Source organism: Microtus oregoni, unplaced genomic scaffold (genome assembly GCF_018167655.1).
Source record: "Microtus oregoni isolate MIOR12 unplaced genomic scaffold, Mior012 000003F_ref0000135, whole genome shotgun sequence".
Taxonomy (NCBI): domain Eukaryota; kingdom Metazoa; phylum Chordata; class Mammalia; order Rodentia; family Cricetidae; genus Microtus; species Microtus oregoni.
Window position 1 is genome coordinate 45,158,688 of NW_024543062.1, and position 14,283 is coordinate 45,172,970.

General features: G+C 38.9%; 1 protein-coding gene across 3 annotated transcripts in view; it reads right to left on the minus strand.

Moving 5' to 3' along the window:
• The window catches only part of Cntnap5 (contactin associated protein family member 5), a 956,023-nt gene that overhangs the window by 270,257 nt on the left and 671,483 nt on the right, over window positions 1-14,283 (minus strand). For all 3 annotated transcript variants that reach the window (XR_005974031.1, XM_041648130.1, XM_041648128.1), the window contains exon 13: window positions 5,633-5,833. Coding sequence is in view for 2 of the 3 variants with exons in the window: in XM_041648130.1 (XP_041504064.1) it covers window positions 5,633-5,833 (201 nt within the window). In the remaining variant the exon portion in view is untranslated. The remainder of the gene's footprint in view (window positions 1-5,632; window positions 5,834-14,283) is intronic.

Genomic DNA, 14,283 nt, shown 5'->3' on the forward strand with positions numbered 1-14,283 from the left:
TCCATCTGCAGATGCTATTTGCACCATTTTCTAGTTTTTATTAATCATGACATCTGACTATCAGTTAACTGCAATCAATGAAGTAAGGTATTCTCTCTCTCTTTCTCCCTCCCTGTCTCTTATATGTGCATGCATAATTACTACTTCCCACAGAACTTACTTACAACTTTCTTTGGTGATGTTTTACAATCATAAAATTACCAACACTGAAATGAGAAGTTAAAGTTAATATCCATTGCTTATAAATGGGCATACAGTTCCTCTTTATTGTCAGTGGTATAAATTGGCCCCACCTTGATACACAGTGGCAAAAATTCTTGAAAATACATACACTTTTTGTCCTGGCAATGGTATGTCAAGGTATTTATCTCAAAATATAATCTGATATGTTCACAAGGATCCATGTACAAAAATGTTCTTGTAGCTCCAATCTAAAACATATCTGAATGTACATGTCAAATGGAGACTGTTTATCTGAAATACCTATATAAGATGATATAATATGGCTGGTAAAAATTAATTATTTGTAATATTATGTTGGCTTATTAAATATGTTATAAAATTTATTTATCTACTTAGTCTGTGTGTGTACTCTTGTGCACCCAGGAGTCCTAGAAAATTTTTGTAAAAACCAGAAGATAACTTGTGGGCATTTATTATTTCCTAATCCCATATGTATCCTGGGAATTGAACTCGGATTTTCAGGTTTGGCAGTAAAGCACTGTACCTGCAAGGGATCTCAGCAAACTTATTTGTTCTTCCTTTCGTTGGTCTGATGTACAGGATAAATAAGTCTATAATGGGGCTGAGAATTGTTTCTTAAACTACTTTGCAATTAGATAATAATGGAAACCTACCCCTACCTACTACTGCAAAAAAATTATAATCATGCACACACACACACACACACACACACACACGGAGGGAATTAAATTACAGTCAACCTATAGTGGGACAATGATATATCTATTGTACACTATAAGGTTACAGATAAAAAGCTCAATTTCAAAAAAATGCTTTCTTCTTTTGAAGTTGTTGGCCAGTAGAGCTCTATAAATACACAAATGGCACAGGCTATTGCCAATCCTATTGGCTATCTTTTAGAAACTGATAGTAAGGCCCTATTGGATAAGAAGAATATCTTCTGTCTAACCGTCTGTGCACCCTGCAAGATGCAATACCAGTTGATCTGGTAAGACTGGCCCACTGCTACTCTAGAGGTAAGAACACCATGCAAGGAACCAACCACATTCTGGTGGATGTAAGTCCCTTGCCACAGGATCAAAAACAAACCTGGGAGCATTGTTGGGCGGTGTTCATGGGTCCTAAGAGAGAGAGCCTACTAATATATATATATATATATATATATATATATATATATAATTAAAAACAATCTTTTCTCATTTTACATGCCAAATCAAGTTTCCATTTCTTTCTTTTCTCCCTCTCCCCCCACCTTCTTCCCATCCCAGCCCCCATCCACTCCTCATAGAGGGCAAGGAGTCAACAAAGTCTAACACATTGTTGTAAGGTAAGACCAAGGCCCTCTCCACTATATCTAAGCAAGCAAAGTATCCATCCAAAGAACTGAGTTCCAAAAAGCCAGAACAAAGCTGTGGGGATAAATCCTCATCTTACTGCCAGTGGCTCCACAGTCTGCCCTAGCCATACAAATGTCACCCACATTCACAGGGCCTAGTTTGGTCTTATTCTGCTTCCCTCACTGCCAGGCCATAGTTGGTGGGCTGCCATTAGCTTACGTAAACTGTTTCAGTAGGTATTTCCATCATGGTATTGATCTCTTTGCTCATATTCTCACTCCTCCCACTCTTCAGCTGGGCCTTGGGAGTTCAGCCCATTGCTCTACTGTGGATCTCTGCATCTAAGAGCCTACTACTATTATTCTGCTAGATGTACACAGTATTAAACTGTCTCCTGATGACTTCTCATTCCCATGGATTAATTCATCTCACAACCCCATTCAGAAAATCTTTTATTTTTAGAAATTGATGATTAATAGAGACTCTCAACTAGCCAAGGTCATAGAATACATGCCTGGGCAAAGTGCAGTTTTAAATGGAACATCTGTATCACAGGCCCTCCTCCAAAGGTTCACAAACTACTACTATAGGAGAGGAAGAATATAATATTCAAATTTAGTGAGTGAATAAAATGAAACAGTGTTCTCTGGACACCACGGGGACAGCTGAACATATGAACTCAAGAGCTGTGCAATCTAAAGCCAGACAAAAGTACCAGCATAAAGAAGGGAGGTAGGCATAAAGTTCTGACCCTAGCTGAGGAGCTGTTGGCAACTGATAGTGGCTGGAGAAAGAGTCAATTTTCTTATGAGCTGTAATCCCTGAGAAATCAATCATTTTGCTGTGAAAGGACACAGCACCATGAATATATGGGTAGAATGAACTGGACTAGATGGGTACTAAAAAAATAGAAACAAATCCCAGCACTCGGGAGGCAGAGGCAGGCGGATCTCTGTGAGTTCGAGACCAGCCTGGTCTACAAGAGCTAGTTCCAGGACAGGCTCCAAAACCACAGAGAAACCCTGTCTCGAAAAACAAAACAAAAAAAAAATAGAAACAAAGTTAGATGGGTACTGGATGTGTATCTTGAAGGAATAGGAGGAGAGGCGGTAGACATGGTAGAAACTCATTGTATAGATTTTTTTCAATGAACAAATAATAGAAAGGAAATTCCCTTTCAGCTTGTTCTTCATCATAGCATCCCCTGTGCTCCTTTTCTGTTGAGAAGCAAACTGGGAGCAGAGACACTGGTTACTGGATGCCTGAGACAAACAGGGTGCATTCTAAATTTCAGACTGCTTGTCTTTCTTTCATCCTATCATCATAATGAATTTAATTTTTTATGTAAATTTAACAGGTGGTGAAATTAAACTGTAGAAACTAAGCAAGCTGACACAAGTCAGGTAAGAACTAGATTGAGACATCATTTCCAGTCTGGTCCCCCTCCCAAATCTAGTCTCTTCCTATACAAACCTAAACTCAAAGAACGTAAGACAATCTAGTTAAGAAGACAATGCATGCACACAAAGGAATAACAGGGACTGGAGAGTTAACTGGCTCAGCGGCAAACGTGCCCCAGTCTGACAGAGGACATGAGTGCTATACACCCACATAGGGTGGCTCACCACAGCCTATAATTGACTGATGGGCGGGTTGTTAAATATAACCTCCGAGGGCACTCTAGTCATGTGTGCACAGCACACACACACACACCCACATGTGCGTGCATGCATGCACAAATAAATAAATAAAGGAGATAACATAACATAGTTGACATGACTGTCAGTCCTTGAGGAAAGACCCAAAGTAAGACAGGGAAAACTTCTATTTTTTCACCTGAACACGAACATTGGAAAAGGACAAGAAAAATTAAAAGACAGGAGGGCAGTTCCTAGATCCAGACATCCTGAGAAGAGCTTAGGTGGTATGAGTTCATTTTAATCATCAGGGGACAGAGACCTACTCACAGAGACAGATAGTGAACCAAGTCTACCGATGTGTGGGGAATGGAATGCAAGAAAAGGAACACGGAGAGGCAGCACTGATCTTATCAGCCTGACAAGCATGGCTGAATCCATGCTGGAATTGATTTCACAGTGATGATCCTGAGTCATCAAAATAAGGGTCCCATTTTCTGTTCTGAGTTCTGTGTTTAAGAAGGCAAGGAGGCATGTAATCCATTGGAAAAAGATTTCCATTTCAAATAGTTAAAATTTCTTTGAAAATATTTTCAGCGTTTAAAGGGATAAGTGACAGTAATCTGGAAAATTCACTTAGGTGGAACAGTATCTTCCCTTGAAGATTCTAGATTAGTCAGGCAGTGCGGTGTACTTAGTCAGGTGTCTCCCACCCATGCGTTACTGACATTTCTGTCTCTATTTCACCCCAGCCACTCTAAACCTGCAAACACTAGCCACTGGATACTAAACTTCATGATAGGATGCGATAACTCTACCTTGGACACCCGATACCCTTGTGGCCTTGAGGATGAATTAATGTTGGTGTTAATGAATGACTCCATATGGGCTGAGTGGCACATACTTTCCATCTCAACACTCAAGAAGAAGATACACATAGATCTCTATGAGTCCAGGTCTAATCTGTTCTATATACAGTGTTCTGTGCCAGCCAGGGTAACATAGACTCTAGTATGTCAAACCGTCTATGCATTTTATGAAAAGGAAAATGGAAAAGCCTAGCTGAATGTTACTATTACCCTCTCTGCCTCCTGGTCCTCTAGGAGATGAGCAGGCATTTGTTCCATGCTCCTGTTACCCTCGGCCATCATTCTGTTACCACCATGCCTTCCCTGGCATGGTGGCCTTTAAACTATGAACAAAGGCAATCTCTCTTCTGGATACTTTGTTCAGCGTTACATCTCAACAGCAAGAGAGATAACTAGATTCACACATAATAACCAAATCATTCATTCACCATAAAACAACAGAACTGGACGAACATAAAAGGAGTTAGCCATTGTGGGTTTTTTTTCTTCTGAAATGAAGCCTCAGGGCTAGGGACGTCTCCCTTGGTAAAGTGATTTTCAAACATGCACAACAGCCCTGAACTTGAAGGCCAGTATTGCAGGGAAGAAAACAAACACACTTCTGTATTCTCGGCACTCCAGAGGTGAAAGCATGTTGACCAAAAATTTAAGGTATTTTCAGCTACATAGCAAGTTAAACGAAAATGAATGCTACTTGATAAACCCCATTTTAACTGCTGCTTAATTCATTAAAATAAAAATTTACTTTCATATCCACTAAAATCTCTCTTCTTCAAGAAACAGAAATTCTGTGAACACAGAGAAGTCTCTGCCTGTCTTGCTGGCCTTATTGCTCAGTGCTTACTCCTTAGATATCCATTATTTTAGACATAACTTTTGTGTGTAGGAACTGGAATATTTGATAACTCTGATGCCATCTTTCCTCTCCAACAATGTTCAATTATCATCCTTTCCATATCAAGCTCAAATGCCCTGTCTTCAAATGCATTTCTGACAAAGATCTCTTCATCTCCACAGCTGATGAGGGTGGGTATTATTACTATGTCATTCTGAAGATGTAGAGATAAGTACAGACTCAATAGACCTCCCTCAATATCAAAGCCAAGATTTGTGATCTTCTTTGAGTCACATCTTCTCCTGAAGCAGAACGAACAAATATGTTGCAGTCATTTTCTTGTCAAATATCCCTCTCTTTGGATGTCTTAGCTAGTATTTCTATTGTCATAAAACCCAATGATGAAAGAACTTGGGAAGGAAAGCTTAACGATTCTCAAGTGACACTCCATCACTGAGATAAGTCAGGGCAGGAACCAGGAAACATGAACTGAAGGTTTGCTCTCTCCTGGCATTGTCAGGTTTATTTTTATTTATTGTTTTTCTTATATATCCTAGGACTATGGACCCAGAGGTAATACTACCCATAATTGGCTTGGCCCTACCACATCACTCACTAAGAGAATTATCATTTGAAGACATTTTTTAAATTGAGATTTGCACTTTTTCAACAACTCTGGCTTGTGCCAGGAAAAACACAGAGTATTGCCATGTGGGTTTCAGAGTACCATAAAGAAGGGCAGAACCTTACCTGGTGTGTTAAGAAGGCGAGATCTCCTGCAGTGATATACCACCTCCTGTTCACAGTGCTCTGAGCCGTCAATAAGAGCCTCCAGCTGCTCCATACTGGCACCATAGTTTAAGGTCATGGAATAGGGTTTCTCAGGGTTGGAACCCTGTACCCGAGTCAGCTCTGTGCTGTTGTGCTGAACTGTCATCCAGATCTTGTCCTCTGCATAGACAACAATGTGAAGCAGGAGAAGTAAGAATGGAAGTTCAGAGAAAAGGACATAAACAGTGGGTTACTCAAGGTACGATGAAATCTCCCCTGAAGCCTCTATACAGACAATGGTATCAAGGCATTCTATTCTTTAAAGCAAGAGCCAAGAATTTTGGTTCTTATAGGGCTCTATCTCAAGTTAATATGGGGGCAAATAGTATTAGGGGTTATGTTTATGAGCCTTTATTCCACGGGCTTTACACTATATATTTAATGTAAATTATTCATTTAAAATTGACCAATACAATCTCTCTCCTTATCCCTGGGGAGACTGTTCAAAGACATTCTAAAGTATATCAAAGTCTACAGGTGCTCAGCTTTCTCACAGAAAATAGCATAGTCATATACCTAGCATATACTCTAAATCATCCCAATGTTGCTTTTGATACCTAATAAAAGATAAATGCTATGTAAACAGTAGTTATACTACATTGTATAGGAAATTTTGATAGGGACAAAATATCTATGTAAGTTTAGAATAAACACGATATCAGGGGTAATTTCTTAAAGAACAATTAAATAGGTTGAAAACAACAACAACAACTATATATCATAAGCATATTTAAAACAACCCATCATTATCAGAGATGAAACAATGCTATGTAGGCATAAGGACCTGAAAATTAAGCCTTGAAGTGACATTTTAAAAATTACTGGGGATAGCGACACAAGCTTGTAATTATAGTGCTGGTCATGGACAGAGAGAAGATGACCCCTTGGTCTTATTGACTAGACAGCCTAGCCTCCTTAGAGACCCCCAGGCCAATGAGAGTTTTTCTTAGGAACAAAAACAGGCTGGGAAAATGGCTCAGTTAAGAGACTATACTGCTTTTACAGAAAACCCACATTAGTTATCTACAACTATCTCTGATGCATTTTAGGAGGGTCGAGTGCTCTCTTCTGGTTTCCACAGGCGTTTGCACCCACATGCACAGCTACCAGCCCCACTCCAAGCATAAATACACACATTCTTTTAATATCCAATGGAAAAATCAGATGAATAACATCTATGGGATGATACCTGAGGTTCCCCCTGGCTTCTGAATATGTGCAAGCATACACATACATGCACAAACATGTATGATGACTGTTCTTGGTTGTCAATTTGATTCCATTTAAAATTAAGTAAAACCAAGTATTTAGGAACACCTGTGAGGAATTTTTCTGTATTGAATTGTTTGAAGTGGGAATCTTTTGATGTGGGATGACCATCTTTAATCTGAGCCATGGATTCTGGTGGCAGCCTATATAAAGTGCATGGAGATAAGAGAGTTTTTGCTTTTTACCTGCCTGGCCTCACTTCTGCTGGAAAGTCCATTTACTGGCATGAGAGTTAACTTCTTCAGGATTCTAGTGATTACTAAAAAAAATCGAGACATTCAGCCTCATGGACTGAACAACTTCTGTATTCTTGGACTTTCTACTGGTCAACAGTCATTGCTGGATTAGCTAGACCACAGCCTGTAAGATGCTCTAATAAATTCCATATACATATGCCACCTTTCTGTTCCCTTGAAGAACCCTGGCAAAAACAACATTCATATGCACATATATAAAAAGTTATCTTGATTTTTTATATTGAAAATGTGCAGAGACGTGCCATTCTTTCAATAAAAATGAAAAAAACAAGGTAAGGAGGAATTAAAGTTAGTGGGAAGAGGGGAATATGGTTTTAAATACAGAGAGCTCTGTTCTTGAAAGCCATTTTTGCCAGTATGAAACTTAGGGCACTTCCCTTCCCTAAACTTGGGGTTTTAATCAATGACAGCATATGAGAATGAAACCAGGGCATCAGTGGCCAGTACACAGGCTGACAGCAGGGCTGCAAATGTGCAGAAAAGCTGTCAAAGCAGTTAAGACAGTCTACCTGCCGTACAGAGGTCCCATGTTCCATTCCAGCCCCCACGTTAGATGGCTCATAAACACCTCTATTACTCCAGTTCCAGGGGATACAATGCTCCTCTCTCCACTCTGAGGAAACTCTACTTACAAGTGAACATACACACTCACACATAGACACACAGGGACAGAAATAAAAATAAATAAATCTTAAAGTTGCAGGGACTATGTGGAATGTCTGTAGGATATTGTGCTAACTTGAGTGGAAGCACTTACTGCATCTTGGCATGGAAATTAATTCTGAACATCCTCACATCAAAGCAGAGGAGGAAATGGGAAGGCTTGAAAAGCCCATCTGAGAATCTTACCCACATAATTGCAACACTATTCTTCATAGATTCAAAGGGCAGAAAAGGAACTGAGCAGAGCAATCATGTGGTTTCTTCCCTCTTCCACCCTCTTAGTATTACAAATGGGGAAACAAAGGCCCATAAAGAAAAGCAATAACCCACAGCATTTCTACTAGAGAACACTGACAGGAAGCATGTTGAAGGCAAATGTTATTATAAGATTAGAGCCGTTGTGTGGTTTCACTAAAAATAAATAAAAGGGGAAAGACCTCGCTGTGCGGCCATCCTGTGCTAATTCTTTCCACCAATTCTTTCTGCCATCTGGGAGAAGTTATTTCATCTCCTCACACCTCAGTCTCAGTATATTAGAAGACAAAAGAAATGATTTGGTTTTAACTGTTTCCTTAGTAATAGCCATTATACCATGCACTTGCATTATGCTGAGTGACTGTGAATCATCCTAGGAACAGTTTCCCAAACCAGCTAATTGATAAGCATAGTATCTCCAGAAAGACATGTGCTTTGTTGTTTTGAAATAGGACTGTATTCTTCTGTAAATTCTAGTGAAAAAAACTAATTATATTGAATCTTTACTCCTAAAATAAAAATAACATAAACCCATAGTGCTACGGAAGTTACCCGAATGCCCATTTTGTTAACAGATTCACCTGAAACTTCAAAAATGATTTTAATGTCTGATTTGATTATAGTTTCTATTACTGAGATGAAACACTGCTACCAAAAAGCAAGTTGTGGATAAAAGGGTTTTCTTTGCTTATACTTCCGAATCACTGTTCACCATCAATGTAAGTCAGATCAGGAACTCAAACGAGGCAGGGAGCTGGAAGCAGGAGATGATTTGAGGCCATAGAGGAGTGCTACTTAATGACTTGGCTCCATATGTCTTCCTCAGCCTGCTTTGTTATAGAATCCAGGACCAAAAACCCAGGGTTGGTAACACCCATAATGAGCACGGTCCTTTTCCATCAATCACTAATTAAAAAATTGCCCTACAGGCTTACTTATAGACCAGTCTTACAGAGATCTTTTCTCAAATCTCTCTTCTGATCAGAGGCACTGTCTTCTGATGACTCTAGCATGTGTCAAGATGACATGAAACTATCCAGTACAAGGAGAATATACACAAAGGTGATAAAGATAGCAAAAAGATATTATTCAATGAAAAGATGTTATAGAATGAAAAATAAAAATGGACAGCTTTGAAATGGACATAATATTTATAAGAAGGTTGAAGTTTATTTCTAAGGTATATTAATGTAGCCCCAAAGCTTCTTTCCCCATGCTAGGTAATATTTCAGACATTATGGAATAATTTTAAAGATATGACAGATATAATAAAACATCAAAGAATGAAGACCATGGTGAGAAATGATTACTTGAAAACTATATTGCTTTGGCTAGTTTTGTTTCAAAGACTTCCTAACAATTACTCATTCTCACTACCATCTATCTATCATATATTTAGCAATGTTTTATAATTTATCTACTATCTACCAATTGTCAGTGATCTATTATTGATCTGTATGTCTAATATCATTCATCCATCTTTCTGTCTGCTATCTATCTATCTATCTATCTATCTATCTATCTATCTATCTATCTATATCACCTACCTATCAACCTATCATCTATCAGTACTTAACTTGTCTACATTTTCCATGTATCCAACTTGGTTATAAAACTAGTCCAAATATCATCACTCAATCGTTGCTTTGACATTTCTTTCTATATTGGATGTACATTTTCAACTTTACGTATTTATGTGACTGTTTATTCATTTAATTACTTTAAATGAATCATGTTCTGTCTTTGGCCAAAATGGAGATGGAAACTGTATCAGAGTTGAATGTTCATTTTAAATATGCTCATGTTGCCAATTCTTCCTCTAGATCTTGAATGGGGAGTAAATTTGAAATAATACTTGGCACTTTTGGTATGTATAATGTACAGAGGATAAAATAGAACTATTCATGGCTCCACATTGCTCCCCATAACATAGTTAATAGGCATCACAAGTTTAGCTTTAAGCATAGTGTTAGGATAAAGATTGGAGATGAGGACATATAACCCATACTCACACCTGGTTTTCCTTGTGGGATACTCATATCACAGGATTAACTCTAAGTAGCCTTGTGCACATACAAACAAGGTGGCATTGTTACCTAGGTTGACTCCTCTGTGGACTACCCCATTACTTTAATTAAAATGGACCTGTGAAGCTGATGCTTGATTGCATCAATGGGGCAGTGAAAGTTCTTGTGTGGATTTTGGAGTCAGAGTTTTGGTGTACGTGTGTGATACCAAATAGTTATTGTCAACATGACAGAAACCACAATCATCTAGGAGATAAACTGGGCATATCTCTGCTGAAATTTCTAGATTAGACTAGTTGAGGAAGAAAAGCCCATTTTAAAGGAAGCAGCAATATTCCATAGGTTAGAATCCTGGACTGCACAAAAAGGAGGAGGTTAGCTGAGCACCAGCATTCATCCCTATCTTTCTGCTTCCCTACCTCAGAAGCAGTGTTACCAGAAGTCTCAAGCCTTCTACAGATGCAGTGTGACCAGGTGTCTCAAGAGAGGTCTCCCTGCTTTTTTATTACAAATGTACCATGAGCAGCAGTCTTAAGCCCCAATGCCATGCATTCCCCATGATGGATTATATCTTTCCATTGTCAGTCAAACATATGTTTCTTTCCTAAAGTTGCTTTGGTTAAACATATCATTTACTATAGAAGCATGTAAGTGATTAAAACAGCATGTCTGTTCAATACTTTCTATGAAAGGGCCCTGGACAAATCATTACAACTATAAAGCCATTATAGCAACATTTCAACAGCGATATCTCATGATATTACTGGCATTAATATTACTCTGTGCCCCCACGATAGTGTCATTTTATTTTGAAGTTATGTATTACCAGTGCACATAACATGCTACATGACAATCAAATGAGTGCCTAATATTTATGTTACAGGCATGTACAATTGCTGCTAATAGGCTGCATGCCTTCCAGGGTAATTGTCAGTAAAACCCATCACAGTGGTAAGAGGTTGGGCACTCCCACATTAGAACGTTCTACAACATCAGAAAGTGAACCAGAATGTCATTCCTCAGAGTTGGGGGGTGCAAAGATTATTCTTCAAATGAGCTTACAAGGCATGAAAGATTGATTATAACATCATTGCTGCTACACAGGACCAATTATTCCCACCTTCCCCAGTGTTAATCACACTGTAATAACCTCATATATCTTTATTTTCTCTCTCCTGATTATCTTGAAATTCCTCAAGAAAATTTGTACTTTACAATTTGCTAACATTTTGCTGCTTCTACTTGTTTTATCCAGTTGAGTTGCTTCTACTACTTTGACTGTCCAGTGTTACACAATCACATTATTCAAGACAGAGCTTCATCATTATCACTCTTCTAAGGTGAGTCTGTGTGGACTTACCGAGGCCATGACTTTGTCTAATTGAGGTGGACAATGGGTATATATCATAGTATGTGCTTTTAATCTAAAAACTTGGGTGTGTTGGATTCCTGGAGATTACTTGCCTGGAAATTTAGCAAATGTGGTGAGTTCCAGGATGTGGAAAAAGAAAAAGGTGAGGAATGACACCGAAATTTGTTCTGTGGCTTCTACATGTATGCATACATTTGAATACATATATTTACCTAGACAGTCATAACCATGCACTTATATACAAAAGCAAAATAAAACAATAGTCTTATAGATAAACCATTTAAGTATTAACTTGCATAAGACACCATTCAGCCTAATGAAATGGTATGAGAAATAAGGATCCCTGTGTCTTGGTAAACACCAGGGATTCCACTATATATATATATATTTTACAAATTATGCCCTTCAAGGAATCTGCATGATGAGCTTCTAAAGTATCATTCACAGTTGTCACCATATAGAATTATGTGAACCAAAAAAGCATTCAACTGTTTTCCCACAGAGTTATGAAATTTTCTAGAATATACACAATATTATGCCTTTGTGGCCAAGGGTATGATGAGTAATTGGATGCCAAGGATACTCATGACAAAATGCATTTTCCAACTTTTCTAAAAGTTGGGGATAAAATTGTTGTGGTTGTTTGAGTGGGAATGGCCCCCATAGGCTCATATGTTAGAATACTTGGTCCTCAGTTGGTAGAATACTTTGGGAAGGATTAGAAGGTATGGATTTGGTGAAGGAGGTGTGTCACAGGGGTGGGCTACGAGGTGTCAAAATTTCCCACCATGCCCAGTGAAATACCTGTTTACTGCTGGCAGTTTTGAGATGTGAAATCTCAGCTGTTTCTTTGCCATGGTTTTGCCATGGTTTTGGACTCTAAACCTAAAAAAAACTGTTAAGTCCAATCAAGTGCTTTTTTTGTAAGTTGCCTTGATCATGTGTTTTTATTACAGCAACTGAAAAGTAACTGACATTTTAAAGTCTAGTTTCTTGAGTTCTTTATATGTTTTGGAGATCAGACCTTTGTCTGTTACGGGGTTGGTGAAGATCTTCTCCCAGTCAGCGGGTTGCCTTTTTGTCTTACAAAAAGTTACAGTGTCATTTGCTTTACAGAAGCTTCTCAGTTTTAGTACGTCCCATTTATTCAATGTTGCCCTTAATGTCTGTGCTGCTCAGGTTATACCTAGGAAGCGATCTCCTGTGCCCATCTGTTGTAGGGTACTTCCCACTTTCTCTTCTATCAGGTTCAGTGTGTTCGGACTGATACTGAGGTCTTTAATCCATTTGTGTAGTAATATGAGCGGCGGGGCTGCGTCCCCAGCACCCTGGCTGCCTGCTTGGCTAGCTTATGCCCCTGAAATAACAACACACAAACTGTATTCATTTAATCACTGCTTGGCCCATTTCTATCTAGCCTCTTCTAGGCTAATTCTCACATATTAATTTAGCCCATTTCTAATCATCTGCGTTGCGCCCCTAGGTGCGCTTACCGGGAAGATTCTAGCCTATTTCCATCCTGGGTCAGAGCTTCATAGCATGTGTCTGCCCAGGAGCCAGGAGATGGCTTCTCTCTGAGGTGTCTGCTCCCGAGAGGAGAGCTGCCGAGTCTGAGCTCACTTCCTCTTCCTCCCAGACTTCTGTTCTGTTTACTCCACCTACCTATGTTCCAACCAATAAAATGGGTGGGCCAAGGCAGTTCCTTTATTAGCCAATGACCTTCCTCCATCACATTTGGACTTGAGTTTAGTGCATGGTGATAGATATGGGTCTATTTTCATTCTTCTACAGGTTGACATCCAGATGTGCCAGCACCATTTGTTGAAGATGCTTTCCTTCTTCCATTGTATACTTTTAGCTCCTTTATTGAAAATGAGTTGTTCATAGGTTTGTGGGTTAAAATCCGAGTCTTCTATATGATTCCATTGGTCGACTTCTCTGTTTTTATGCCAGTACCACACTGTTTTCATTACTGTAGCTCTGTAATAGAGTTTGAAGTCAGGGATGGTAATGCCTCCAGACAATCCTTTATTGTATAGGATTGTTTTGGCTATCCTGGGTTTTTTGTTTTTCCATATAAAGTTGATTATTATCCTCTCAATATCTGTGAAGAATTTTGATGGGACCTTGATGGGGAATGCATTGAATCTATAAACTGCCTTTGGTAGAATTGCCATTTTTACTATGTTGGTCCTCCCAATCCAAGAGCAGGGGAGGTTCTTCCATTTTCTGGTATCCTCTTCAATTTCTTTCTTCAATGCCTTAAAATTCTTGTCAAATAGCTCTTTTACTTCCTTGGTTAGAGTTACCCCAAGATATTTTTATGCTGTTTGTGGTTATCGTGAAAGGTGAAGCTTCTCTTATTTCCTTCTCTGTTTCCATATCATTTGTGTATAAGAGGGCGACTGATTTTTTGGAGTTGATCTTGTATCCGGCCACATTACTAAAGCTGTTTATCAGCTGTAAAAGTTCTTTGGTGGAGTTTTGGGGGTCGCTTATGTACACTATCATATCATCTGCAAATAACGAAAGTTTAACTTCTTCCTTTCCAATTCGAATCCCCTTGATCCCCTTATGTTGTCTTATTGCTATTGCTAGAACTTCAAGCACTATATTGAAGAGGTTTGGCGAGAGTGGACAGCCTTGCAATGTTCCTGAGTTTAGTGGGATGGCTTTTAGTTTCTCTCCGTTTAATTTGATGTTAGTTGTCAGAAACTTGATTTTAAA